This window comes from Hyphopichia burtonii (assembly GCF_001661395.1).
Source record: "Hyphopichia burtonii NRRL Y-1933 unplaced genomic scaffold HYPBUscaffold_1, whole genome shotgun sequence".
NCBI classification, from domain to species: Eukaryota; Fungi; Ascomycota; class Pichiomycetes; order Serinales; family Debaryomycetaceae; genus Hyphopichia; species Hyphopichia burtonii.
In genome coordinates, this window is record NW_017963728.1 from 1,131,437 (window position 1) to 1,153,980 (window position 22,544).

The window sequence follows — 22,544 nt, forward strand, 5'->3', positions numbered from 1 at the left end:
AAGAGTTAGACCTAGAACCAATTACCTTAACTGCTTGGGTGGATTGGAAAATTTTATATAATGTACGCTTGGTTAAAGCGAAAAAAGATTAGGTCAAATGAAACTTACATAAAGCTTGAGAAGGTTTATACTATTTTTGTATCAAGTGCTTCAAATACGCTAAGCATTCAAGCAAAAGGATCTATAAAATTTTTTGGCAATTTTTTTTCAACTCCGGTACTAAATCAGCAGCCACCCAGATATTCCAGCTATTGAAGCCATTATAACTACAAGTAGGGCCAACCGTTTGCAATATCTCTAGGATTCTTTGTGAAACTGTTTCATGTAGCCTGTGAGCTTAGGTAAGAATTCGCTTCAGCCTTATACCAGTTTTTCTTTTTGTTGTTTACTTTCTGCTTCTTTGGCAGGAGATGAGATTGAAAAGTTAGGGGGTCGTGCACGTGACATTCCTTTTGCAATCCAGTGAACAAGCTTTGTGGCTTTTGAAGAATTCCAGCTCCTGCTGGGAAGGTAAACAGACAGTGGGTGCCAGGGAGTCACGACGGTTGATAGGACGTTAGACGATCCCCGGGATTGACTGGTGCACCAGGCTGCTTGGAGGTTGGGGCGTGGAAGCGAAACTAAAGGAGATCACGTGACCTACCCGGATGGTATACCGATTGGTTGCAAATGTAGGCGAATGACAAGAGTAGATTACAAATGAGACGTTCATTAGAGGTACTTATAATCTTCACCAGGAAGAGTAGCTTATATAATGCGACAGCAAGAGGTTTTTGATTTTTCATTCACCAATAAACTGGTTCTGGTAGCGAATTCAAAAATATCATCGACCCCTTCCCCGGTCAACGAACTGCTTTCTAAGTACTGTTTGGCCCCGATTTCTTTGGCAGCTTGCTGGCCGGTGTCATACTGAACAAACCTAGTGCGATCCCTGGTGCTGGATCTCAAATCTTTCTTCAAACCAATTAATAAAAAGGGGGTATTAGCACAATATTTTTTCACCTCCTGAACCCATTTTGTTCTAGCGTTATCTAAAGAATCAGGAACATCGATAGCAAATCCAATTAATATGACGTGGGAGTTATGATAACTCAACGGCCTCAACCTTTCATATTCTTCTTGTCCTGCAGTATCCCATAATGCTAATTGGACTGCTTTACCATCAATTCGACAATCAGTTACATAATTCTCAAACACTGTAGGGTGATATTCGGTGGGAAACTCCCCAAGGGTAAAGACATATAATAATGACGTTTTCCCACATGCCCCATCACCTACAATCACAATCTTACGTCGTACTGGACCTTCCATTTTGATATTTTAATATGCGTATTGGATTTCTTTTTTTTTCAACTTGATCTCTGATTCTCAGTATGATTCATAATCTGACGTTATATGCTTCTATCTACTATCAAAGAACAGTTGGCTTTCTTTATCTTTCTGTTGTCTTAGTTGTCTTTGTCTTAGTTGTCTTTGTCTTAGTTGTCGTACTAGTCTTGTCTTCGCTGTCTTTTAGGTTCGTTCGATTCAAACGCCCGCTTCTAACTTGTATTCTCGTCTTATCCCCACCCTTAACCGAATGGCCATTGACTAGCTAATGTGAACTGGAGTCGACAGAGCCGTCTAAAAAGAGATTGCAGGTACTTATATATTTATCAACGGAAAAGCACTCAAAGTGAGTTTTTCCAATTGTCACGACGAAAAAAAAAAAAAAAAAAAGGAAAAAAAAAAATACGATAGTGTCACTATTATTTGAGTAATAATAGACATCACAAGAGAATCTAGATTCGGTACAAGCCTTCAGCAAACCGTTTTTATTAGACGACCATGGCAAGATTCGTGGAAGGCGGATGTTTTGCAGGGTTTTTTTGACATATTCAACTACGAATAGAGATTTAAACAACAGTCATAATTGAAAAAGTTTGAAAAAAAAAAAATAAATATTTCAAGAAAAAATGAATATAATTAAGCAGTAAATCACAAAATATAAAGAGGTTCTACTTAGTTCCATAACTGACGCAATCCACCACTGAAAGAGCCGTTTTGGCTACCGAGACTAGGATTGGTGGGTGGGGGAGGATTGTTTGCATTTGCATTTGTAGTAGATGCAAGATCGGCAAATCCTCTCATTAACGAATCACCAATGTTGGGATTAATAAAACCTGGAGGTGGCATAACTGGGCTCGTTTTGAGACCACCATCATTGATGATGCCGACTCGAATATGGGTCACGGTTCCCATGTCATCGTATACAAAATCAAATTGTAAGCCACTTCCAATCGTATTTCGGCATGCACTTAAAAACTGATGTAAGCTTATCAGGGTGTTACTCAATACATTCTTCGTAAGCTGGAATAATTTGAGACAAGGGGCAACTGAAAACTCTAATTGTCCCGTTTGCTCTAAGATCTTAAATGCTTCCCATGTAGCAGTTTGTAATTGCGAGTCGGTAATGATGTTGTTTGTGGGCTGACTTGTTGCATTTGCTCCTGGATTGGTTATATCTTGTCCCAAATTGCTATTCCATAAACTCAGTGGGTTGGGTGGTATAGAGGGTGTACTACTCCAGATGGAATTGTTACGTGAGTTACCAGTATTCCAAACACTCGATGCTCCAGTGTTACTGGTCATGTTAACTGGGTTATTGGTGAATGGATCATTGAACCCCGACCCAACCGCCGGCGCATTGGATCCAAATGGACTAAATCCACCAGTATTGAATCCCTTGTTAAGTGCATTGGCATTAGTCGGTGGCGGCGATGTAGCATGGGGTATATTGTTATTCAATAATGTATTAGATGTACCCCATGGAGATAATTGCGGTTGTGCTTGGTGCAATTGAGGACCGAAGTTGGTATGCTGTTGAAGTGGTGCAAACCCTCCATTTATTGGTGCATTATTCAAGTCATTATTCAACATTGGTTGACTAGTTGGCGAGATTAAGTTCGAAACTAAATTGTTCGTTCCTCCAGTACTCAATGGTTCAATCATATTGAATGATGATCCAGGTCTACTCAATTGCGGTTGATTCATTATTGGGGTGGAATTACCGGTGGATGTCGACGACATCGATCTTGGCTTGGCCTGGTAGAGTTGATCCAATATATGGTTTTTGGTTGGCGACGATTTAACTCTTAATTCATCTATAAGAACCTTCAGCGAATTATCCATTGGTGTTTGGGCAGTAAATTCAAGTGCTTTAGCTTCTGCTTCTGCTTCTGCAACTAGCTTCCGTTGCTCTTCTTCTTGTTCTGCCAAAGCTTTAGCCATCTCTTCCTCCTCTTCTTTCATCCTTTGTAAGCGTAAACGTTCTTCCTCCTTTTGTTTTTTTAATAAATCTTTCTGCTTTTTTTCTTCTTCTTTCTTCTTACGCTCTTCTTCAATCTTCTTACGTCTTTCTTCTTTTAATTTCTTTGATTCTTCTTCCTTTTTACGTTGAGCCTCAATTCTTTTTTGGTTTTCAGCTTCCTTTCTCTTTAATTCTTCGATTCGTTTACGTTTACCTTCTTCTCTCTTCAATCGAGCTTCTTCCTTCTTGCGTTTTTGTTCAGCTCTTAATTCTTCTTGTTTACGCTTCAATTCTTCTTCTTTTGCCTTTTCTTCTTCTTCTTTTCTTTTGCGTTCTTCTTCTTTGGCTAATTGCTGTAACCTTTTCTTTTCTTTGGCCTTTTCACGCTGTTTAAGCTTTTTATTTTCCCGTTCTTGTTTGGCATTCTCCTCTGCCTCTAACTCTTCAATAAGTTTTTGAGTCCTGTCTTTAGATAATTTTTCTTTATATGCTTCCTTCAATCTTTCTTGAAATAATTTGATAACTTGAATTAAAAATAAACGACGAATTTCCTGCATCTTCTCTTCTTCAGATATTTCTGATTCAGTATCACTGAGTTCTTCAACATCATCTTCCTCTTCCTCTTCGTCCTCTTCGTCGTCTTGTTCTTCATCATCTAATTCATCCTCGTCATCTACTTCTTCATCCTCTTCAGCCTCCTCTGCATCATGGAGATGATGGTCTATTTCGCCTTTTGTTTGACCGTTGAACTCCAATTCAGGGATATGGTCAATCTTATCGAATTGAGGCTTGACAACGGCTCCATTCTTTTGCTTTTCATTCAACAAAGATTTTACCTTCAGGTGGGCATATTCAATTAAGGCTTCCTTTTCATGATTGCTGAGATTGCCACCGCCTTTAATATTGGAAACTTGTTCTCTTAATAAATCTTCTCTTGCAGTTCTGGATTCAGAAAGTGATTCCATCATATCAATAAAAGAATTTCCATCCGTTTTCATAAACTCTTCAGCAAATTTAGATAACCCGTAGAAATTGTTTTGGTTTTCATCAAGATTTTTGTCAGGGGTTTTATTATGTTGATTCATTTCATCAGCAAAGATTTTAGAAAAATGACGAACAAACGACAATCTCTCTAATTCATTTTTACTAGCTGAAGGTTGTTCACGAATAGAAGCCTTTAAAGCTCCAGTTTTTTGCAATAACTGAATTTGCTTTTTGACACTTTCAAAATCAGGTAAACTTGAATTTTCCATATGCTTTGCATCAAAATAAGCTTTATGTTTCTTCAAAATTTCAAGTTGAGTGGCTTGATCTTTCGGATTCCCATTTTCAAGATGATCTTGCAATGATGTAATCAAAGATCTTTCTAGTTCCTCTAGCTCTTGTTGAGACTTGGGATCACTTGAAGATGGTTCTTGATAAACATTATGGTCGTTACTACTGTTATCATTATCTTCAAGCTCTTTTATCTTTTCAATGAAATTATCCACCAAATTCTGGTTTTCAGATTCATGATTATTCTCCAATGTATGGTCATGTTCATCCTCGTACTCATGTTCACTATAATGATCTTCATGATCGTGATCGTCCAGGCACTCGTTATCGTGATCATATTCATGATCATGGTCATGTTCGTGATCGTGATCGTGATCGTGATGGTGGTCATGATCATCATCAAATTCATATTCGTGGTCGTGATCATGGTCATGGTCATGATCGCAGCTGGAATGCGGGTATTCTCCCAGTAAGGCAAGATGTTTACGGAGCTCTTCTTCTTGGGCTCTAGCCTTTGCCAATTGGTATTGATGTTTATTTCTGAGTTGATTTAATTCACGTTGTTGTCTTTTCATCAACTTATGTTCTTCTTCTAGCATGTGAAACCCACCAAACAAAAGACCTGGCAAGGCATTTAGATCATTAATATCTCTTACTTCATGAATAAAATCAATGATATCATCGAAATGGTTATCGTAAATACTTTCCAATTCATCTTCAATCAAACTTTTTTGACGACCACAATAGGAACAAGTACAATGTTTGGAATTCATATTTAACTGTGAGCCATGAGCTGATGAGACATTATTGTTGTTATTAGCATGGTTGTTTTTGGCTGATCTAGCTTCATTTTTGAAAAGTTCTAGAATAGATTGTTTATCAATTTGGACCAACTCAAATTTTTGGGATTCATCTAAACTTTCCCAAAATTGCTTCAAATTCTCTTGTTCTTCTATGGTTGAATTATCCCAAATATTCGTTGCACCGAACCCTGAGGTTGGTTCGGAACGAGATTCCTGTTGTTCATCATCTAAACTTTCTACAATAACGTCTCCATTTGGAGCTTGCTTGATGACCCTGGAGGTTGGATAATCAACATCTGGATCATTTATAGTTGCTTGCACATCACGGGGATCATTCTGGGTACTTTTCGATTTATTTTTATTCTTCTTTTTCTTCTTTTTCCTATTACTTGAACTAGCAGTTGCAACTTGCAGAGATAATGGAGTATTCGATGCATTATTATAATCAAAATGTACATCAGCTCCATTCTTGAATTGGGCAGCCGCAGAATCATTCGTAGCTTCCGACATTATCTCTAAACTTCTTTATTAATGCTATTCTTGATTGGAAACCTGATTAAAGCGGTTAATCCTTATTTCGTCAAAATAACCTTCAAACCACTCAAAAACTTAATTTCAACGTGATGTTCTCAAGAACAAGAGTGCAAATAGGAAGTATAAAAGCCTGCTTGACAATTTCAATACAAAAACTTTAAGATTATAGATGCTCTTCTATAGAAATATCAAAGGTTCTCTTTTTTCATTAAGTTTTTCTTTTTTTTTTTTTCTTACTCTGACAAAAAGAACGGGAAAAATGAAGAACCGCACGTAAATCTTCGGGAAACCATAATCATTATACAATACCTGCACACAAAGCAGATCATCTCCACGAAATGAAGACTTGATTCAAGGTCTTGATCCAGTTGGGAGAGGACTTACTTGGAAGTGCTGATTGAGTGATACAGGGACAATTGGTACTACAGGGACAATTTGTTGAATGGTTTATTCAAAGTTAAACAAGAGAGAAAAGAGATGGACAAGGATCAATTATTATCCAATTTAGCTTTCAAAGCTTTATTTTCATCCACTACGGTTTCAACAAGGGAAGTTAAGTGGTCAATTTTTTCATAAAGCTCAATGAATTCCCATTTGATCCCCAACCTATTTGCCTTTTCGACGGGCTTGGCCACGGTATCGATTTGTTCATCTAAACCTTCTAAGTTATGTCTGAATTCAGGATCGAGTAATTCACCTTCTCTTTGATCCCTTAAAGCGGTGTTGACCTCACTGTTTCGTTCTTGGATACCTTCCCAGCCGCTATTGGCATCGACGTCATAACCGTCGGTTAAGTCCCATTCGGTGTCTAATTCATTAGCGTCATCTGGAACACCTTTGAAACGATTATATTGAATTCTTCTAGCATTAGATAATTCGTCAATGGTAATATAAGTTAACAAAGGAGAATAGATGACAAGCATGATGTAGTAGTTCATGCTTTTGAAAGCTCTTTTAGAGAGGACCCAAGAAAATGGAGTGATTAAGACTTCGATTAAGTTCAAAGGAGGAACGTATAAATCTTGATCTGGAGCTCTAATATATCTTAAAGTTTTTTGCGCAACCAAGGCAAAGTATTCATCGGTAGCGTTTTCAACAATTGACGCATAAGCAGTTGAATATAATGCAATCAAGATGTTCATTAAAATAACCAGGAGAACAAATGAATAAATGTAGTATAAAATTGAAGCATAGGGAGGAACTAATTTAGCCACATCATTAAAAGAAGAACCACCAATGACTGCTTTAATTAAAGAAATGAAGATTTTTTTGGTCGCTTCATTTTTACCATCTGAAGCATCTAAACCAAGGAAGCCCTGTAAGAAACCAACAATAACAACGAATAAAAGAACAAAGAATAATATTGATTCTTTCATCATGGTTTTGATAACGACAATCATGGCACCAACAAATTGTTCAGCATCTAAAAAGAGTAAAAGACGAGACCACATAAGGGGAGATGCACACGATAAGATACGGAAGGATATTTCGTCGTAACGTTGGCTAGTTAATCCTTTTGCATCCAAACTAGCAAAACGGAAACCAATGGAAACAATGATAATTGAATACATAATGGCGTTGAAAGCATTCCAAAAACCAATATAATTATAACCAACGTGATAGACTTTAATGATTTCATCTAAAACAGAACCTAAAGTGAACAAGTAGAAACAAATTTCAAATCCGTCTAAAGGAGTAGCCAATTGATGTCCATTAACAATGATTGAAAAAATTATCAAATAGATGATACTGAATCCGATTTCTAAAATGGATTGATAATATGGAGTTTTAATTCTTGCCGGATCAAAGTGAGTTTTAATTGAATGGGATGAAACCCCTTTATAACGAACATAAGAATGAGGATCGGTGGAACTTTGAACGATCCAACCTCTCCATAACCATTTAATACAACGCTGGTAACCACTGGACCCAATGACAATGGTCGAATGCATATCAACAGCCAATTCCAAAGCACTAACCGGATGACTATCAACTTCAGTTAAATTAATAGTATAACGATGGCATAACATACCTAAGAATAAATACTCATCGTCCTTAGTTTCTTCGATGATATTAGCAGCAATGGTTTGTGCAGCAATAGCCCTTAAAGAATAAAGTTCATTACTTGATAATTCGGTAGCTGATAATTGCCAATACCAGTCAGTAACTTTTAATAAAGCGAAAACTAATACTGCTCTATATTTATATGATGAAGTACCCTTTTCACCATTTCCTTTACCCCCTGCGGCTTTATAAACAATTTTCATGACATTTTCATTTAAAATTGGCGATAATGATGCAGTAACTTCATGAGTTGGGAAAACAATTGGAATAATTCGATCAATGAGTTTTTTTAAATTGATAGCAATACGCAAGGTTTGTCTTGAGTTGGGACAGTACTTATCATTGAAAGGAAACTCAGAACCCGAAGTAGGAACTGAGTCAATGGGACCACCAGTCTCTAAATCAGCAACGGAGGTCATTCTTGAAGAATTAATCAAGGTCAAAGTAGATAATGGATGAGGAAAATTAGTGACTTTATAAAAAAAAAAACACCTGGGAAAAAGGAGTGCTTTATCAAGAGTATATGATTGTTTCAAAATTACAAACCGATATACTATCAATGATTACGAGCCATTCAAACGGATAGATCAAGGTACAATGAGGAAAATCGAAATACAATTGGTTAGTGGGACTTTTTTTTTTTAATTTATCATGCAAGGAATGGACTGGGAACGTGATGAAATTTCATCTTTTTAACATCATTAATCAATTCTACTTGCAAAATAAAAATAAAAGAACCGCGTTATATTTCGTCAAGTTGATTAGATAACAACCATGGTGGGTTTGGTCCATGGAGGGTTATTTCTACAGTTCAAAGACCAATGGGTTGGGATCAACAGAGACGCGTAACATGAAATTTGGAAATCTTTTTACATCAGAATCTCATTTAGTTGCAATGTCAATTGAGATTTGGAACAAAGAAGTGCTGCTCGTGCTGTTGATATATTGGGAAGTCAGTAAGATGAGGTTTTGGTTCTGAGAAAGATTTGTGGTAATAATAACTGCATCATGAAGTATGTAATAATGAAAATCGGTACAGTTGCAATGACAATCGTTAATGAAGCTAGCAAGAATATTATTGGATATTTATTATAAAGAAAGACCAGCTTTCTATTTACAAAGTATTAGTAGATAGGAAACAGAAAGAAGAAGATTACCGAAAAGAATAGTTGAAACGAAGAAATAGATAAAAGGGACATTAGAAAAAGTACATTAAAAGGAAGTAAAGATTAGATATAGTCATATCTTGTAGTATAATTAAACCCGACTGGACTTTCCAAGCCACCAACCGATTGATCATCTTCACCAGAGATTGAGGAATCAGTAGCGTTAATGGTGACGGCAGTAGTTGATTTTTCAGTATTTGAATCAACATCGTCATTCTTAGACATCTTTTTAGATCCGAAGAAGCTAGAAACTTTTTCTTTGATGGAAGGTTTTTCAGTAGAAGCTGATTTATTTCTTAATGCTCTTAATTCAGTTAATGGGTATAAGTCATAAGTCCAAAAAGCCAATAATAAACCATACCAAAAGTGGAAAATCCATTCAAGAACTGAACTAACATTCTTCTTCTTTTTAACGTAGAAGACACAACAAATGATTGCCACGGTTAATGTAACGAATAACCAAATGATTTTCAAAACAAAAGAGATGGTAAATTTATTCCATCTTTCTCCATTAACGTATTTTCTATAATACTGACCCATAATATAATAATTGGTAAAATTAAGACCTAAACTAATCATAACTAAGATTGCAAAAGTTGCTAATAAGACCGCATAATGAGTGGAAGCACGTAATCCGGCACGAACGTAAACAGTACCACTAATAGCTTGGGCAATGAAGAACAATTGGGCAATACCCCCAACGATCAATGAAGCATAGGCCAAACGACGTTGTTGTTCAGGTTTAATGAATTTGATCAACTTACCAATTTTACGATGATAGTATTCTAAATACATTGAAGAACAAAAGACAACCGAATGAATAACTATAAAGGAAATGAAAAATCCTGGTTGTAAAATCATTCCGATTCTTTCTAAAGGTAATGGAACTTCAGTTTCACCATATTTAGGATATGGTTTAGCACCTTTTGCTAACCAAATACCCATTAAGCCAAAACATAAGGTATACCAACATATTAAACCAAATAAAGGAATAAAATAGAAATGGTTGAACCGAGAAGTAGCATTAATATAAACTTCTTTTAATTTTTGAAACATTATAATCTATGAATAAAGAATCAAAAACATACTTACAAAGGAAAGGGTCAATCCATATATATATATAATTCCCTTGACTACAAGCCATTTATTTGTTCAGAAGAAGCAAAATTCACATTTTTCAATCACAGGGTTACGACTTAACAATACCTTTGTGGAAACTCGTAAGAATGAACTAATATAAAGGGTAATATGCGTAAGAAAATGGTTCCAAAGGGGACTCTCTCTTATCATTGTTCAGTGTTCTAATTATAATTATTAATATTGATTTGAAATTGCCAAACATTGATTTTAACACCTTTGCAATAAGAACATAAGCTCAATGGGTTAAATTATTTCCTACGCACCTCCAAAAAAGTCAAACACAGGTCTATGGAATGCAAGGGTTTGGATGGAATTAAAGGCTCGTTATCAAACATATGCATCGTAAGCAACCAGTCATCTTTGTCTTTTTTGCAATATATCTTGTTTAAACTTTGGCTAAAGTAATTAATTTACCCTTTTAAAGTAACAGATGAATCTCATCGCGAAACTTTGTACTGCAAGAAAAAACCCTTCGAATCCTTAACAAGAAGGAGTTGTCACCGGAATCACAGAAGGGACAATAGCACGATCGACTAATTTAGACAATGGATATGGCAAACCATACAGGGTAGGTTCCTCCGGGCACGCGTAGACTATGAAGAGATTTTTATTCTCTTTTGTCTTTGCCTATTTAGTCGTATTAACAGATCATTATTTAACTGTTTTGAGTAATGCCTGTACTAAATCTAATTAAATTACCCTTTCGAATAAGTAAAACCCGAGTGATGAGCAGAGGTCCAGATTTTCTGAAGGAGTTATAACGTACTTTTTGCCCAATAAGTCTTAATAGTCTAGTACTTGACTTGACTCAACGCGTTTGACGGGTTTTAGTCAGTTGAAATAGTTAGTTTTAAACGATTTTTAAATTGATTGCGTTAATTTATGGCATCCAAGGCTTGGACATGCTCCATCAAGTTGAAATCGTACATTCTGGCCCAACCTACTAGTTGAGCCAAGTGAATATAGCTAACTAGAAGAGTAGAATCAACCCGGGATAAACTTGAGCATCACAAACTGGTTTAATTATACTGTTTTAGAGGTTTACGAAACAATCCATGTGGGTCATATGCATCCCATTTACCGTATTGAGGGTAGTTCATTCAATTAATTTTGTGATTATTGAATTATGTATGTAATTATGTATGTAGTTATGTATTTATCAAGAAACAAATCATCAACGATCAAGAGACGAATCAAACCCAACGGCTAAAGTTAATCCAACTACGATATCAAACATTCCTCTACTTCCCAAGATTTTAGAATCTTCGTAAACCGTTATCCAACCAAGCTTATTATCGTCTGGTAAATCATCATTAGGATTAACCATATAATATAATCCGTCTCCTCCCTTATAATAGTTACGAATTTCTGCGCCAGCTGCAATATCATTATCAACAGAATTGTGATTAATTTTTTTATCAAGTAATGTTTGTTGTTGTTGTTGTTGAAAACTAAGATGTTTGAATGATTTTAAAAGTCTTTTTCTAGTTTTATTTTCACAAGGTCTAAACATGGCTAGAACTGGTGGGAAATCCTTGGGATTATCATGTTCTTGTAAATAAACTTTACGAGGATCATTAGAATTAACCCTATACTTTAGATGTTGAGAGTCTTCAATATAATTTTGATGAAAATAAATATTTTTCTTACCAATGAATTTAAAGATTTCTTCATCGTCAACATTCTCTGGATTATCTTGATTCAATTTATTTTTTAAACGATTCATTTTACTTATTCTAACTCTTGGAATTGATCCAATATTCCATTTGGTATTATTAAAATCTTTTAATTCAAAATTCTTGAAATTTTCAACTTCGTTATATCGTTTATGACCTCCAATTTGATCAATTGGGATATATTTATAATCAAACTTCTTGGGAATTGATAATCCGTTGAATTTAGGTGCTTGATCAATATCTAATTTATGAATATGCTTAATTACATTATGGTGTAATTTACTCAGTCTTGAAATAGACAAAGTCATATATCCACCTTCTCGTTCTGATTTTTTGGTTATGATCATAATTGGTTCATTTTTTTCACCTTTGTTTTCTTCAAATTTACCTTGACTTAAATTTGGTATGGTTTCAACAGTATTAATATCCCGAAAAATTAAAGTATATCCATTTTTTTTCAGTTTATCTTGTTCATTTGGATATTTAACATCAACATAATAACCAGGAGCATTTCGACAATAAATATGTTTTAAACCAGGATTGGTGGTTAAGTATAAATTTTTGCCAAATTTCAAAATATGATATTTCCAAAATGGTGTTTCTGTTGTATTTATTGATGAGGTTGAGCTTCTTGGTATCGAGTCTTCACTTACTTTATAACTTTTAATGGATGAGGAGCTACTATTATTAAGGGCTAATCGACTTAATGATGAATTTAATGAAAATCTATTTCTTTTTAATCCTGCATCAGATTGTCGATTAGTACTACCTAATCTACCTAATGAAAATCTCTTCATTTTATTTTTCAAAGTTGCCGTTGATTTCATTGATGTTGTGGAAGGAATACGACTCAAATCTTCATTATTATTATTATTAGAGGTTGATTGATCAGTATGGCCATAACTGGAAATGATTGAATTATTATCGAATTCTTCATCATCTAAAGGTTTTGTTTGAGCATGACTACCAGCAGTATGTTCAGTGGTGTCGATTTGATAAAGATATTGTTTATTTGAATCCAAACCATGAGTATTTGGTTGAAAAACTGGTTTAGTATTGTCAGTATCTAATTGATCATTATTTTCTCTAGCGGTGGCAAAACTAGATGGGGTATTATCATTTTTATCAAAATCAACTTCGTGACTATTTGGATTTGGAGTAGCTATTGGGGTTGTTGTAGCAGTGGTATTTGAAACAACAGTCGGCATGTTTGAAGTTGGAGATGAACTTCTTATACTTTGATCTTCGTCTTCTTTTTCGTTATTTTGCAGTCCAATTGGTTGTAAGTTGGGATTGTCGACTCTAAACCGATTAGTAATTGGGGATTTTTCAATATATGAATCAATTGTTGATTCAATATCTGATGAATTACTTTCAGTCTCAACATCCTTAAGTATCGGAGGTTGTACAAATTCGTTTGCCATTCTGTCTCTATCTTATTGATTACTTGTTTTTTTAAAGGCTGTCACGAATCAATTATTGATTAGGTTTTCCACAAAATAATTAAACAAGGTTTTAATACGGTTTTTTAGTCTTATTTTGTTTATGTTTTTGCAAAAAAATTTACTTTTTCAAAGTTTTCAAATCTAAAGACCCAAAAAATACACAAGATTATATCAAGATTTATATAAATAAAGCTTTAATCTCGAATTAGAATGTAATTTGACGGTAGGATTGGGAATTAGGAAGGGAAACCCCAATAACAAAAAAACAAAAAACAACAACAACAAAAAGAAAAAGCAGAACTACTTGCAATTGAGAAAGGGATATTTGATTGTCTTGGAGACTATAAAACCCCTAAATGATTGGGCCAGTACAATTAGTCAACGAAAAACTTTCCAAGAAGCAAACGGTTGTTTTGTTATTCAAGCTTTCCAATTAACAACCTGATAAACTTTCAACAAAAAACAACACAATAAGGCAACTATTTCACTAAATATACAGCAAAAAACAATCAAATAGTCTAAAATTATACTTTTAGAATACGATCTTTATACTAGCAAGTGAAAACAATCGAATTGGAAACAAGTAGCTTGTAAAGGGCTAAACCAAAAGATTTTCAAACTTTTCAATTGTGCCTACGCTTTTTTAGTGTTGTTTTAGTCTCTGTTTTTTTTTTCTGTTTGTTAGTCCTTCACTTTTTCGGGCTTATAGGAGCATGCGATTGCTCCTTCTTCTGCCTTCGTCAAGCTTCGATTACAATTGTAAATGCTTCTGGCCTAGGGTATGTAGGAACGAACGTATGTATATGTAGTGATGCCAAATTAATTTATGAATTAATAATTTATTTCCACTAAGCGAGAAACAATTCAAATGAAAATAAATAAACATTTACCAAAGAACAATCAAGTTCTCCCTATTTACACGTCTGTACGTCAAATCCACTCACCTATGCCAATGACTATTGGTTGAAGCTGTCATCTTATGCGTGCCATGCTTACCAAGGATCTTATGCTGAAAGATCGTTACTTACAGTTGCATTCTATCGTGAAAAAGACAAAAAAAAACCCTCAGGTTGTTGGGTACGGGAGTGGCATAAGCCCTGGGAGTACTTCTAGCAACCTCTTCCTCCTTCTACTGGGTGATATAGCCACCTTTTGCAGCTACCCAGTCCTTCAGTTGGATCATTAGTCCCTCTGGAAGGGTCGTGCGTAAACTTTTCACCAGACGCGTTGGTGTCGAACTCGTTGACCATGTACTGGTAGGAACAGGGGAATTGGTAGTACTTGAAATACGTTGATTGGAGAGGGCTGATACACGTTCGGAGTCGACTGCTAACTAGATAAGAAGGTGTATACTTGTAGTATATTGGGGGGTTCAATAGATATAGATAGAGCCACCAAAGAATACAGAAAAAAAAAAAAGCGAAAACTGGTTTTCTCATCAAAAGTGAAATTTATCAACTTTGAAGCAGATCTTGTTTAGGATATCGATATTGATTGCTTTAACATGAGTGACATGAGTATTCAACATAATGGGGATTCGAGTGCCAATGCCAACGGTAACGGGAATCACCCTGATTCAATTGTTCCTGATAACGAAACTGAAGTATGTACATTTGGGTGAAAAATAATATTTGAAGTTTTGGGATTTTACTAACCAATAGCAATAGTCTCGTCAAGAATCAATAGAGCCAGCTGCTGCCAAAGGACAACAGCCGGCTACCATTACCACTGTAGGAGATGGCGCATCGGTGGTTGCCAATTCCAATGCAGAAACCACCACCAATATAGCTGAAAACAAGGCGAAGTACTTTGTTGAGTCTGATAAGCAAACGTTTGATATTGATGCCACGGTTAAGAGATTCAAATACTTATTGGGATTAACCGGGTTGTTCAAGCACTTTATTGACGCTAAAGTCGAAAAAGATGCAAATTTTGCTCAAGTGATTGAAAAAATCAATCAAGAAGAAAGTTCCAATAAGAAAAGAAGAAAAACTGAAAAGGAAGAAGATGCAGAATTATTACGTGATGAAGAAGATACTGCCAATATAACTGAGTTTAGTGAAAGTCCAAATTATATTCATGGAGAATTAAGACCGTATCAAATACAAGGTCTTAATTGGATGGTTTCACTTTACGAAAATGGAGTTAATGGGTTTCTTTTAGCAGATGAAATGGGTTTAGGTAAAACTTTGCAAACAATAAGTTTTCTAGGTTATTTGAGATACTTGAAAAACATAAATGGACCTCATTTAATTATAGTACCTAAATCAACTTTAGATAATTGGCTGAGGGAATTTGCTAAATGGACACCAGATGTTAGGGTTTTAGTATTACAAGGTGATAAAGATGAAAGAAATCAGTTAATTCAATCAAGATTAATGAATTGTGATTTTGATGTTGTGATAAGTTCTTATGAAATTGTTATTAGAGAAAAGTCTTCATTTAAAAAATTTAATTGGCAATACATTATAATTGATGAAGCTCATCGTATTAAAAATGAAGAAAGTTTATTGTCACAAATCATTCGTATGTTTCATCTGAAAAACCGTTTGTTAATAACTGGTACCCCTTTACAAAATAATTTACATGAATTATGGGCTTTATTAAATTTTATTTTACCAGATATTTTTGGTGAAAGTGATACTTTTGATGATTGGTTTACTAATGATAATGATGATAATATTATAACTCAATTACATAAAGTCTTAAAGCCTTTCTTATTACGTCGTATTAAAGCCGATGTTGAAAAGTCCTTATTGCCTAAAAAGGAATTGAATTTATACGTTAAAATGTCAGATATGCAAAGAAAATGGTATCAGAAAATTTTAGAAAAAGATATCGATGCAGTTAACGGTGCAAATGGTAAAAAGGAAAGTAAAACAAGATTATTGAATATTGTTATGCAATTGCGTAAATGTTGCAATCATCCTTATCTATTTGAGGGTGCTGAACCAGGTCCTCCTTTTACCACTGATGAACATTTAGTTTTCAACGCTCAAAAAATGATAATCTTGGATAAATTATTGAAAAAATTTCAACAAGAAGGTTCAAGAGTTTTAATATTTTCTCAGATGAGTAGAATGTTGGATATTTTGGAAGATTATTGTTATTTTAGAGAATTTGAATATTGTCGTATTGATGGTCAAACTGATCACGCTGATCGTATTAATGCAATTGATGAATATAATAAACCTGGTCTGGAAAAATTTGTATTTTTATTAACAACTAGAGCTGGTGGTTTAGGTATTAATTTAACTACTGCTGACATTGTTATTTTATTTGATAGTGACTGGAATCCTCAAGCTGATTTACAAGCAATGGATAGAGCTCATAGAATTGGACAAACAAAACAGGTTAAAGTTTTCAGATTTGTTACTGAAAATGCAATTGAAGAAAAAGTTTTAGAAAGAGCTACTCAAAAATTAAGATTAGATCAATTAGTTATTCAACAAGGAAGAAATAATGCTAACGTTAATAACAATCTTAGTAATTCAAAAGATGAATTATTAAATATGATTCAACATGGTGCAAATGAAATGTTTCAAAATGAAACCAAGAATGATGAAGATATTGATATTGAAACGTTATTAAGAGATAGTGAACAAAAAACCAGTGAATTAAATAAAAAATATGAATCATTAAATTTAAATGCATTACAAAATTTTAGTAATAACGATGAATCAGTTTATGAATGGAATGGAGAAAATTTTAAGAAGAAAGAAGCAAAAGCAATAAGTAATATTGGGCATGGATGGATTAATCCAGGTAAGAGAGAACGTAAAGAAAATTATTCAATTGATATGTACTATAAAGATGTATTAAATACTGGGGGAAGAACTGGGCCAGCCATTAAAAGTGGACCCAAACCACCAAAACAATTAAATATATATGATCATCAATTTTACCCCCATAAATTGATTGAATTATATGATTTAGAAAGAAATTATTATAAAAAACAGACCAAATATGTTGTACCATTAAAAGCAGGTAAAGAAGATACTTTAAAACAAAGACAATTAGAACAAAAGATTGAACAAGAAGAAATTGATAATTCAAGACCATTAACTGAAGAAGAAAAAGCTTTAAAAGAAGAATTATTAAAACAAGGATTTAATGAATGGAATAGAAGAGATTTCCAACATTTTATATCATTGAGTATAAAGTATGGAAGAAATTCAATTAAATTAATAAGTACTGAATTTGAAGATAAAAGTGAAGAAGAAATTAGAGAATACGCAAATAAATTCTGGACCAATTATGAAGAAATTGAAGGATATGAAAGATTTATAAATCAAATTGAAATGGGAGAAGAAAAAATATTAAAAGTTAAATTACAAAAAGAAAGTTTACGTCGAAAATTAAGTCAATATAAATATCCGTTACAAGAATTAGTTTTGAAAAATCCTCCAGCAACCACTAATAAGCGTATTTTCAGTGAAGAAGAAGATCGGTTTTTATTAGTACAGTTATATAAGTTTGGATTAGATAGACCAGATATTTATGATAGAATTAGAGATGCAATTCGAGAAAGTCCATTATTTGAATTTGATTTCTTCTTTCAACTGAGAAATAGTTCAGAATTATCAAGAAGATGTACCACGTTATTATCATGTATATTAAAAGAAATGCAACCACCAAACGTTGATAAACGAAAATTAGAAGAAACTTCAAATAATAATAAAAATAATAAAAAAATTAAAAAATAGCTTTTTAGTCTTGATTTAATAAATTTATAATATGATTTTCAAAACTTAATGGTGTAGTTTCGCTCATGTATCTATTAACAACGAAACCTTTTCTATTTATAAGAAATTTTTCAAAATTCCACCGTACTCCTTCAAAACCAATTGGTGTTTTACATTTTTTCTTCATAAATGTATATAATTTAGAAGCTTCTTTTCCATTGACATTAACTTTTTTCATTATTGGGAAGGTAACATTGAACTTTTTTCTGATGAACCTCGAAGTCTCTTCATCATTAAGTGGTTCTTGGTTTGCAAATTGATTGCAGGGGAAGGCCAATATTATTAATCCTTTATCAAGGTATTTCTGGTATAATTTTTGTAATTCAATGTATTGGGGTGTAAATCCACATAAACTAGCAACATTGACTATTAGTAGAACCTTGTTTCGATACTTGGACAAGGGAACTTGATTCCCTTGGCAATCTTCCACGGTCATGTCGTAGATAGTGTCGTCTGTCATTCTTGGTTGACAAGGAGTTAGTGATGCTTTGATTGAAAACTTCATTTCCATAGTACTGTATATTAATCTTTTTTCACTCCATCAGGCTATCCACGAGATTATACGGTTACAGGACATACAGGTATTTCGCAAGCACTATGAGCAGGGCCATACCTACCGTGACCATAATCCCGTTCTAACCGGCAGTACATACTACAGCATACCATATACGTAATATACATATGAACTGACCAGCCATATACTCTCAAACCATCCATTAGCTATTGTATACTAAGATATGGACTATGTATATACACCATTAACCCAGACGGTTATTCTATACTATAAGAGAACACACTGCTTCGAACTGTGCTATCTGAAGAGTGGAACTCTTATTGTACCGTACTATCTATCATTTATTGTACAACAGTATCATTTATTGTAGTGTACTATCTTTTATTATAGTGTACTATCTTATTGTAGTGTACTATCTTATTATAGTGTACTATCTTATTGTAGTGTACTATCTTTTATTGCAGTGTACCATACTATACTACACTACTATCATTCACCGTACTATACTATCATTCACCGTACTGTACTATAATATACTATACTATACTATCAAATTATACAAGGCTATCATTTACTGTACTAAACTATCATCTATTGTACAACACTATCATTCATTGTACTACTTTATCTTTCACTTTATCAATCATTGTACTACTTTATCTTTCACTTTATCAATCATTGTACTATCATTTAGTTGATCATTTATTATACAAGGTTATCATTCGCTTTATTACACTATCAGTATACCATACCATACAATTATACAGATCTTTTACTATTTCATCTCAAACCGTCTAACTTACTTCCTCAAGACTGTTATTCCCTTTAACCATTCCTATAATCATACTAATACTTCCATATACGCTATAACAAGAGATGAGTGCTTCAGCTGATACAATCTTATACTGTACATACTACAGCAGCTTCCGGGACACTCCCTGAATTGTACGCTGATTGTAATTGTACCGTGATTGTAACTGTACGGTGATTGTAATTGTACTGTGATTGTACGTAATGCCATTACCCCGTCACCTACTTATCCCCTGGCTCCCCACAGAACAAACACCGAGTCCATCACCCCATCTTAGTATATAACCAACCGATCGTACGATCACGTAGCGACGGTGCCTCCGTAAACCAGTGACTCCGGGTGTTTTCATTTTAACTCATTTTAGTGTCAGAAGGGCAAAAATTTTTATTTTTTTTTTTTTTTTACTTCATTATCACTTTTAATTCTACAACAAGCTTATCTTCTGGGATGAACCAAGGACAGGATGTCGTTTAAAGTAAACTGGAACTCGCTAGAAACCGACTCGTTGAGAAACTGGACTAAGGATCTACTCACCGACGCTTTGAATAGCGGGAAACGTCCTAATATATTAGCATCAAATATTCAAATAAAAGATTTAAATTTTGGATTGAGCCCTCCAAATTTTGAAATATTAGAGATTGGGGAGTTGGCTAAGGATCGATTCAGAGGGATATTTAAGATAAATTACGACGGAGACTTTCATTTGACCTTGCATACCAAGGTACAAGCCAACCCGTTGAAGATCTATAGTGACAACTCATTAGAGAAAGAAATCAATCAGGATTGCCATAATTTCACTACTCCGGACTTTTTATTGTCCAATGAAGCATTCAACATCCCGCTTGATTTGAAGTTAAGTGATATCAAGATCAATGGGATTGGGATTATTGTTTTTTCGAAAACAAAAGGATTGACTTTAGTTTTCCGAAACGATCCACTAGATTCGATTAAAGTCAGTTCTACCTTTGATACCGTACAAGTATTGGCTAACTACTTACAGAAACAAATAGAAAATCAAATACGAGACTTGTTTAGAGAAACCTTGCCAACGTTGATCCATAAACTATCGTTGAAATATACTCTTGTTAATGAATCCACCATCAACGATTTATATAAACAACAACAAAAGAAAGAAGAAGAAGTGAGAGAAAAAGATGCCGAGGATAGCGAGGATCTGGAAGATGATGAATTGTTAGAGTTCCAACAATCTTTTTCTCCAAATAACTTGATGAAAATATCCTCGATCTTCAATTCAAGAGAAAGCTTAAAATTAAATATTCCAAAATTCAAAAAAACTATTCAAAGATGTCATCTAGATAAATATTGTCAAGATATTTCCTTACCTAACTTGGTTAATTCATTATACACCAACTTGAACTTATCAAATCAAGATTTATTACTTAATAATCATAATTTGAATGGGATCCCCATCAATATGTTATTGGGCCATGATTATAACAAGGTCGATAATATTTTGAAAGAAATTAGTTTGATCCAATCAAATAATTATAATACTACCAATTCCAAAAATTCAATTCCCATCAGACCTAAGAGAAGAAAGATCAAAATCAAGAAGAACACCAATACAAAAGATCACCAGCCAGTTTCCTTACCTCCTCCTCCTCCTCCTTCTCCTAAGGAACACTTGGTCCACCCGGTACCAGTTAAGGGTAATGTGATTGGATTGGGCTTGGGCCATAATGAAGTTAAACCTTTCGAAGTCATCAACGACGTCAAGTTGGAAAAACATCAACCTTCTCCTAAATACAAACCAAGTGATAAACTACTAAATGAATTGAAAAACTACAATTCTTTCAATGATGATAAACTATTCAAACAAATTAAAAGTTATAATAACCAATTATTGAAGGAAAAACTAAATAGATCTCTTGGTTTGGACCTTCCTCCTCCTTACCAATCCTAGTTATGACTAATGTGCTAATGTGTTTTACTGTACGTTCTACTGTAGTATTCTGTACGCTTTAAGGTTGTCATTGTAGACCTAATCCTCAGTGTTTACGTTTTAATCGCATCAAATCGCTAAAAAAAGAAGTGAACATCAAGTAAAGAAAAAAAATGTTTTAAAAAAAACACCAAATCAAATATCAACTACTCTTCATTACTCGATCCAAGATGGCCTTTGGAAGCTTTGCTGATGTGTGTAATAGAACCGCGTTCCCGCTCTGCTCGGTGGTGGGTGCAGTCAACCAGTCATCCTATTTCACTCGGGGGATCGTTCCAACTTGTTATGCCAGATCAGTTGAATTGGCTAACACAATGATTTTTCAAATTGGTACCGCTTTTGTTCATTTTGGTGGGTTGGTAATCTTATTGATTATCATCTTCAACGTTCGTGCCAAGTACACCGCCATTGGTAGAACTGAAATGTTATATTTTTTCTACTTGTTCATTGCTCTAACTATAAGTTCTTTAGTGGTGGATTGTGGTGTTAGTCCTCCAAGTAGTGAAAGTTATGCTTATTTTGTAAGTTTACAAATTGGTTTTGCTAGTGCTGTTTGTTCTTGTCTTTTATATAATGGTTTACTTTGTTTCCAATTCTGGGAAGATGGCTCGAAAACTTCAATGTGGTCCGTGAGGTTAATTACCATCATTTGGGGGTTTATCAATTTTATCATTAGTTTAATCACTTTTAAGGGTTGGGATACTGCTTTGGATGATACTAAAACTGAAACCTTGTTCATCTTTACCTTTGTCATAAATGCAATCATTTTAGCTGCTTATGTCATTTCTCAAGTCATATTGGTGATTTTCGCTTTAGACTCTTACTGGCCCTTGGGTGCTATCATCTTAGGGCTATTCTTCTTTGCTGCTGGTCAAGTCTTAGTTTATGGTTTTAGTGATAAAATTTGTGAAGGGGCCACCCATTATATCGACGGGATCTTCGTGGCTTCAGTCGCTAATGTCTTCACCATCATGATGGTCTACAAATACTGGGATATGATCACTACTGATGATTTGGAATTCTCAGTTGCAAACGTGGAACATGGTGTTAATGCCTTTGGTGAAGACGAAAAAAGACAGTCAATGTTCTTTTAATCTCTTTCTTTGCATCTAAAACTTT

At 34.3% G+C, this 22,544-nt stretch overlaps 10 protein-coding genes across 10 annotated transcripts; 3 read left to right on the forward strand and 7 right to left on the reverse strand.

The window, feature by feature from the left end:
• Positions 1–747: 747 nt before the first annotated feature.
• Positions 748–1,311, reverse strand: RHO2 (Rho family GTPase; the record flags this gene model as incomplete). The annotated part of the gene is made up of 1 exon (XM_020222064.1): positions 748–1,311. One exon carries the CDS (start codon positions 1,309–1,311, stop codon positions 748–750), a length of 564 nt encoding a protein of 187 aa, XP_020078857.1.
• A 551-nt stretch (positions 1,312–1,862) lies between these two features.
• On the reverse strand, positions 1,863–6,032 carry HYPBUDRAFT_151401 (uncharacterized protein). Its single transcript, XM_020220477.1, has one exon. The coding sequence runs from the start codon at positions 5,875–5,877 to the stop codon at positions 2,002–2,004; it is 3,876 nt and encodes a 1,291-aa protein (XP_020078858.1). The 5' UTR covers positions 5,878–6,032; the 3' UTR covers positions 1,863–2,001.
• A 357-nt stretch (positions 6,033–6,389) lies between these two features.
• Positions 6,390–8,384, reverse strand: YVC1 (Yvc1p; the record flags this gene model as incomplete). Its single annotated transcript, XM_020218093.1, has 1 exon — positions 6,390–8,384. One exon carries the CDS (start codon positions 8,382–8,384, stop codon positions 6,390–6,392), a length of 1,995 nt encoding a protein of 664 aa, XP_020078859.1.
• Positions 8,385–9,040: 656 nt separating this feature from the next.
• HYPBUDRAFT_151403 (uncharacterized protein) lies at positions 9,041–10,120 on the reverse strand. Its single transcript, XM_020220478.1, has one exon. The coding sequence runs from the start codon at positions 10,074–10,076 to the stop codon at positions 9,195–9,197; it is 882 nt and encodes a 293-aa protein (XP_020078860.1). The 5' UTR covers positions 10,077–10,120; the 3' UTR covers positions 9,041–9,194.
• Positions 10,121–11,379: 1,259 nt separating this feature from the next.
• On the reverse strand, positions 11,380–13,448 carry HYPBUDRAFT_159627 (uncharacterized protein). Its single transcript, XM_020222447.1, has 2 exons — positions 12,795–13,448; positions 11,380–12,548 (listed from the first exon to the last, which is right to left on the reverse strand). The coding sequence occupies exons 1-2, from the start codon at positions 13,369–13,371 to the stop codon at positions 11,446–11,448; spliced, it is 1,680 nt and encodes a 559-aa protein (XP_020078861.1). The 5' UTR covers positions 13,372–13,448; the 3' UTR covers positions 11,380–11,445.
• A 1,008-nt stretch (positions 13,449–14,456) lies between these two features.
• Positions 14,457–18,098, forward strand: HYPBUDRAFT_9126 (chromatin-remodeling ATPase; the record flags this gene model as incomplete). The annotated part of the gene is made up of 2 exons (XM_020223876.1): positions 14,457–14,995; positions 15,060–18,098. Exons 1-2 carry the CDS (start codon positions 14,897–14,899, stop codon positions 18,096–18,098), a joined length of 3,138 nt encoding a protein of 1,045 aa, XP_020078862.1. The 5' UTR covers positions 14,457–14,896.
• A 4-nt stretch (positions 18,099–18,102) lies between these two features.
• Positions 18,103–18,597, reverse strand: GPX3 (Gpx3p; the record flags this gene model as incomplete). Its single annotated transcript, XM_020218154.1, has 1 exon — positions 18,103–18,597. The coding sequence occupies one exon, from the start codon at positions 18,595–18,597 to the stop codon at positions 18,103–18,105; it is 495 nt and encodes a 164-aa protein (XP_020078863.1).
• Positions 18,598–19,147: 550 nt separating this feature from the next.
• HYPBUDRAFT_151404 (uncharacterized protein) lies at positions 19,148–19,739 on the reverse strand (the record flags this gene model as incomplete). Its single annotated transcript, XM_020220479.1, has 1 exon — positions 19,148–19,739. A coding segment is annotated over exon 1 (175 nt), but the record flags the coding sequence as incomplete, so codon positions are not given.
• Positions 19,740–19,925: 186 nt separating this feature from the next.
• Positions 19,926–21,029, forward strand: MDM34 (ERMES complex subunit; the record flags this gene model as incomplete). Its single annotated transcript, XM_020223960.1, has 1 exon — positions 19,926–21,029. A coding segment is annotated over one exon (1,104 nt), but the record flags the coding sequence as incomplete, so codon positions are not given.
• Positions 21,030–21,595: 566 nt separating this feature from the next.
• Positions 21,596–22,519, forward strand: CHS7 (Chs7p; the record flags this gene model as incomplete). The annotated part of the gene is made up of 1 exon (XM_020223373.1): positions 21,596–22,519. One exon carries the CDS (start codon positions 21,596–21,598, stop codon positions 22,517–22,519), a length of 924 nt encoding a protein of 307 aa, XP_020078866.1.
• Positions 22,520–22,544: the final 25 nt, after the last annotated feature.

Bases quoted from the DNA above. Each gene is read 5' to 3' on its own strand.
- HYPBUDRAFT_151401 (XM_020220477.1), bottom strand. From the start codon at position 5,877: ATGTCGGAAGCTACGAATGATTCTGCGGCTGCCCAATTCAAGAATGGA.
- HYPBUDRAFT_151403 (XM_020220478.1), bottom strand. From the start codon at position 10,076: ATGGGTATTTGGTTAGCAAAAGGTGCTAAACCATATCCTAAATATGGT.
- HYPBUDRAFT_159627 (XM_020222447.1), bottom strand. From the start codon at position 13,371: ATGGCAAACGAATTTGTACAACCTCCGATACTTAAGGATGTTGAGACT. The intron at 12,549-12,794 runs GTATTCCTTCCA...TAAATACAACAG, and splicing joins TAATAATGAAGATTTGAGTC to AAACACCATTTTGGAAATAT.